This window comes from Hyla sarda, chromosome 3, assembly GCF_029499605.1.
Source record: "Hyla sarda isolate aHylSar1 chromosome 3, aHylSar1.hap1, whole genome shotgun sequence".
NCBI lineage: Eukaryota > Metazoa > Chordata > Amphibia > Anura > Hylidae > Hyla > Hyla sarda.
The window spans coordinates 17,564,305-17,570,304 of NC_079191.1; the positions used below are offsets into that span (position 1 = coordinate 17,564,305).

Below are 6,000 nucleotides of genomic sequence, written 5' to 3' on the forward strand. Positions count from 1 at the left end.
TGTCTGACTGTACAACTGTAACAAACCCTCAGCTGTGAAAGGTATTGGATCTTTAAAGGTTAAAAAGAGGGTTTTCGCGAAGAATAGGCGATATCTAGATGATTTTGGGGGTCCCAGCAATAAACATGAGGCTCATGGCTCCCTCTGCTTCGTTCACTCTCTTACAGCAGTGTTTCCAAACCAGTGTGCCTCCAGCTGTTGCAAAACTACTGCTTACAGCATGCCCGGAAAGCTGTGCAGACATGCTGGGAGTTGTAGTTTTGCAACAGCAGGCAGCACCCTGGTTTGGAAACACTGCTGTAGAGGAATATAGAGACCAGGGGGCAGGGCAGGCGCCCCGGAGGCCAGGGGGCAGGGCAGGCGCCCCGGAGGCCAGGGGGCAGGGCAGGCGCCCCGGAGGCCAGGGGGCAGGGCAGGCGCCCCGGAGGCCAGGGGGCAGGGCAGGCGCCCCGGAGGCCAGGGGGCAGGGCAGGCGCCCCGGAGGCCAGGGGGCAGGGCAGGCGCCCCGGAGGCCAGGGGGCAGGGCAGGCGCCCCAGGGGGCAGGGCAGGCGCCCCGGAGGCCAGGGGGCAGGGCAGGCGCCCCGGAGGCCAGGGGGCAGGGCAGGCGCCCCGGAGGCCAGGGGGCAGGGCAGGCGCCCCGGAGGCCAGGGGGCAGGGCAGGCGCCCCGGAGGCCAGGGGGCAGGGCAGGCGCCCCGGAGGCCAGGAGGCAGGGCAGGCGCCCCGGAGGCCAGGAGGCAGGGCAGGCGCCCCGGAGGCCAGGAGGCAGGGCAGGCGCCCCGGAGGCCAGGAGGCAGGGCAGGCGCCCCGGAGGCAGGGCAGGCGCCCCGGAGGCCAGGAGGCAGGGCAGGCGCCCCGGAGGCCAGGAGGCAGGGCAGGCGCCCCGGAGGCCAGGAGGCAGGGCAGGCGCCCCGGAGGCCAGGAGGCAGGGCAGGCGCCCCGGAGGCCAGGAGGCAGGGCAGGCGCCCCGGAGACCAGGAGGCAGGGCAGGCGCCCCGGAGACCAGGAGGCAGGGCAGGCGCCCCGGAGACCAGGAGGCAGGGCAGGTGCTCAGTAGAGGAAGAGCTTCCATTCTTAAGACCCGACTGCTGGGACCCCCATCGATCAGCTAGTTATCTCTGATCCTAAGGATAATGTTTAATGCCTAGATATAAACACGAATATTCACTTACAGCAAGCAGAGATCTTGAAAACAGCAAGAAATGAAAAACCAAAACATGTTATAAAGATATTCAACTTTTCATTGCACAAAGATTAAAGGGGTCTCCCAAGCGATGGTATAGGGATAAGATACTCAAACACTTTCTGAAGTGAAGAGGTTCGATCTACGGGACCCCCAGCAACCCTGAGAATGAGGGGGTCACAGCACTAGGATTATAACTGCACCCCTTCTCTATCTATATAGAAGATACAGCCAGCACTTAGACCTCCATATATCCTTGTAATTACTTTCTGGCATGAAAATAGTCAGATATATACACACACACACACACATTATATATATATTTAAAAATATTAAGCTATGGCGGCTCATCCCCTCTGGCAGCAGCTTCACATCCCCCCCCCACCCCCCAAGGCTCATGTCTCACTATCATCCTATGAGCTCAATGTCAAGAGAGTCCCTGCGAGCCGCTAAATATTTTAGCGGACAGCCGGACTGTGGGCGATGTTATACACAGGGAACAGGTGTCTGGGAGCGGCCCACAAGTTGATGGTACATGTGAGGTAGAGAGATCGGATTGTCAGCTACTGGGTGTAGAGTGCTGCCATAAGCTGTCAAAGCTCCATCATTACCATGGCGCTGACTGTTAAAGGGGTACCCCGGTGAAAAAGTTAAACAGATTTGTAAATGACTTCTATTAAAAAATCTTTACCCTTCCAGTACTTATTAGCAGCTGTATGCTACAAAGGAAATTCTTTTCTTTTTGAATTTCTTTTTTTGTCTTGTCAACAGTGCTCTCTGCTGACACCTGATGCCTGTATTAGGAACTGTCCAGAGCATTAGAAAATCCCCATAGCAAACCTATGCTGCTCTGGACAGTTCCTGATACGGACAGAGGTGTCAGCAGAGAGCACTGTGGACAAGACAAAAAAGAAATTCAAAAAGTAAAGAATTTCCTTTGTAGCATACAGCTGCTAAAAAGTACTGGAAGGGTAAAGATTATTTAATAGAAGTCATTTACAAATCTGTTTCACTTTCTGGCACCAGTTGATATTAAAAAAAAAAAAAAAAAAAAAAAAAAAATGTACCCCATTAAACAGGGGGCGCTATTAACTTACAGATTGTGCTTGAGCATTTTGTTGGTTGGAATCCCCTACAGTAGTGTCCCCCCCTCCCGTTCTAGCACAACTACAACTCCCAGCATGCGCTAACTATACCGTTGCAAAACTACAACTCCTATTATGCACTTATAGTGAAAGATTGGGTGTTTTGTCAGTGGTCTCCAAACTGTGTACTTACAGATGTTGCAAAACTACAACTCCCAGCATGCCCGGACAGCCAACGGCTGTCCGGGCATGCTGAGAGTTGTAGTTTTGCAACATCTGAAGGGTTCCAGTGTGGAGATCACTGGTCTAGACAAATGAGATGAGAGACCATAGATGTGTTCCCATACCTGTCTGGCTCTCCAGCTGCTGCAAAACTACTACTCCCAGCATGCCCTAACAATACAGTACTGTTGCAAAACTACTACCCCCAGCATGCCCTAACAATACTGTTGCAAAACTACTACCCCCAGCATTCCCTAACAATACCGTTGCAAAACTACTACCCCCAGCATGCCCTAACAATACCGTTGCAAAACTACAACTCCCAGCATTCCCTAGCAATAAGGTTGCAATACTTTCACAACTATTTCAAAATGCTGCAAAACTACAACTCCCATCGTGCATTCACAGCCAAAGATTTGGGGGGGGGGGGGGGGTTAGACCAATGAGCTGATGAGCCATTATGAATGTTCACCTATCTGCAGCCCTCGAGCAGATGCAGAACTACAACTCCCAGCATGCCCTTACAACTGAGGGACAAGTTTAATGCTCCCCAACCTGAGTCTCTGGGAGACTGGGAGTTGTAGTTTTGCCACAGCTGGAGGCACCCTGGTTGGGAAACACTTGGCTATACGCAGGGAATTCTGCCGCTATACCGAGGCTACAAGGTGCCGGCACTGATCACATGACCTCCTCATATGATTGGGTCATCTTATCATAGAGACTTCAACCAGACACTGCCGAAGACTTTACCATTATGGGCGCCATGATAACGGCAATAATGGGGGAGGGGCGCTGGATAGAGGGGACCCCCCTAGTATAGGGGACAGAACCCAGTCAGTTTAGATTTTTAAGAAACTGTTCCCAACTATAAACAGCACTATCCACCCAGGACGGGGATGATGAGGGTGATGATCCGCAGAGCAGTCATCATGTGTCACACTGCGCAGGCTGAATGGCCGGTATTGTCAGAGCCGCTGAGGTCACGGGGAGTCACCGACTATTCAGGCTGCGATGAGACGATGGGGACGGCAGGGAAGAGCACCACCAACATCCAAAGCTTTCCTTGTACTTGAAATGGTTGTAGTACCGCTCTTATCCTTTATGTATGGAGGGGGCGCTGTTCCCCTTGTACTATGGATGAATGCAGTACTGCGCTCTCATCTCTCTATATGGAAGGGGAGCTGTATCTGACCATAGGCACTGAGAAAGGTGTCCAGGGCATGATGGTAGCTGGCGAGCCGTGAGTTGGGCAACACCACCTTATACTAGATATGGCTGCAGTACTGCTCGGATTCCTTATGTATAGAGGGGGCGCTGTGTCCATACAGCAGTGTTTCCCAATCCGTCTGCCTCCAGCTGTTACAAAACTACAACTCCCAGCATGCCCAGACAGCCTTTGGGATCTGATCACTGGCTGTCACCCACATGTCTTTGGATCCCTGGCTGTCACTCACATCGGATCGGATCCCTGGCTGTCACTCACATCGGATCGGATCCCTGGCTGACAGACACTCGCGTCTCATCGGATCCCTGGCTGACAGACACTCGCGTCTCATCGGATCCCTGGCTGACAGACACTCGCGTCTCATCGGATCCCTGGCTGACAGACACTCGCGTCTCATCGGATCCCTGGCTGACAGACACTCGCGTCTCATCGGATCCCTGGCTGACAGACACTCGCGTCTCATCGGATCCCTGGCTGACAGACACTCGCGTCTCATCGGATCCCTGGCTGACAGACACTCGCGTCTCATCGGATCCCTGGCTGACAGACACTCGCGTCTCATCGGATCCCTGGCTGACAGACACTCGCGTCTCATCGGATCCCTGGCTGACAGACACTCGCGTCTCATCGGATCCCTGGCTGACAGACACTCGCGTCTCATCGGATCCCTGGCTGACAGACACTCGCGTCTCATCGGATCCCTGGCTGACAGACACTCGCGTCTCATCGGATCCCTGGCTGACAGACACTCGCGTCTCATCGGATCCCTGGCTGACAGACACTCGCGTCTCATCGGATCCCTGGCTGACAGACACTCGCGTCTCATCGGATCCCTGGCTGACAGACACTCGCGTCTCATCGGATCCCTGGCTGACAGACACTCGCGTCTCATCGGATCCCTGGCTGACAGACACTCGCGTCTCATCGGATCCCTGGCTGACAGACACTCGCGTCTCATCGGATCCCTGGCTGACAGACACTCGCGTCTCATCGGATCCCTGGCTGACAGACACTCGCGTCTCATCGGATCCCTGGCTGACAGACACTCGCGTCTCATCGGATCCCTGGCTGACAGACACTCGCGTCTCATCGGATCCCATCACCGCACGGGCTGTCACTCTCTAGCACGGGCTGTCACTCTCTAGCACGGGCTGTCACTCTCTAGCACGGGCTGTCACTCTCTAGCACGGGCTGTCACTCTCTAGCACGGGCTGTCACTCTCTAGCCCTCTCTTTCTCAGTGCTCGGGACTTTGCTGTCACTTTGTCGCACTCTGGGCGCAGTTACAGCTGTCATTCCTGCCCGGCCCTCCTCTCTCCCTCCCCGGCTGCTCACTTCTCTCCCTCCCCGGCTGCTCACTTCTCTCCCTCCCCGGCTGCTCACTTCTCTCCCTCCCCGGCTGCTCACTTCTCTCCCTCCCCGGCTGCTCACTTCTCTCCCTCCCCGGCTGCTCACTTCTCTCCCTCCCCGGCTCTCCTCTCTCTCCCTCCCCGGCTCACCTCTCTTGTTCATCGGCCGGATCCGCACGGCCACCTTCACCTTGGAGTCGCCCATCCTGCGCTCTGGAGGCTCCCAGGACCTGCCCGGACCCCACCGGCTTCCGTCTCTTCGGCGAGGTGGGCGGTAACCAAGGGGAGGGAGGCGGAGACCTGGTGGGAGGCGCGACGTGATGACGTCATAAATTAAAGGCCAGCGGGGCGGTGATCACGTGGCGCGGGGACGGTTACCATAGCGACCGAGATCTGTCCCCGGCCCTCAGGTACCGTAAAGCTTCATGTATAGACACAGAACAGGGATCGGCCGATCACAGGACGATCTCACGACTTGGCAGCCGTGTTTAACCATTTATATCTGTTCCCAGGAAAGTGTCCCCCTTCACTCGCTACACAGCTTTCCTGGACTCCTGAATGGAAAATCTGAATCAGGGTGATTATTATCAATTAACATTGTGCATTATTACATAGCAAAGCAGGTTTGTTGTTCAGGGACTTGGGAAAGCTGAATGTCCGCCATATTGGTTGTCACAGGTTTTCGTGGACTAGTGTTTCCCAACCAGTGTGTCGGCTCCAGCTGTTGGCAAAAACTACAACTCCCAGAATGGCAACGGCTGTCCGGGCATGCTGGGAGTTGTGGTTTTGCAGCAGCTGGAGGCGCTTTGTTTGTAAAACATTGCCATAGTGAGAAATAACGTAGATTTGACGATTTTTTTCGATTTGACAGAATTTCTACACTTTTCTGTGAGTCACAAGACAGACGTCTGGGGAAAAGGTGGAGAGAGGCTGCCATC

At 54.8% G+C, this 6,000-nt stretch overlaps 1 protein-coding gene across 3 annotated transcripts in view; it reads right to left on the reverse strand.

Annotated features, from left to right (window-relative positions):
- Positions 1 to 5,371, reverse strand: part of KIF13B (kinesin family member 13B) — a 235,107-nt gene extending 229,736 nt beyond the window's left edge. For all 3 annotated transcript variants that reach the window (XR_008890892.1, XM_056563817.1, XM_056563818.1), the window contains exon 1: positions 5,213 to 5,371. Coding sequence is in view for 2 of the 3 variants with exons in the window: in XM_056563817.1 (XP_056419792.1) it covers positions 5,213 to 5,267 (55 nt within the window). In the remaining variant the exon portion in view is untranslated. The remainder of the gene's footprint in view (positions 1 to 5,212) is intronic.
- Positions 5,372 to 6,000: the final 629 nt, after the last annotated feature.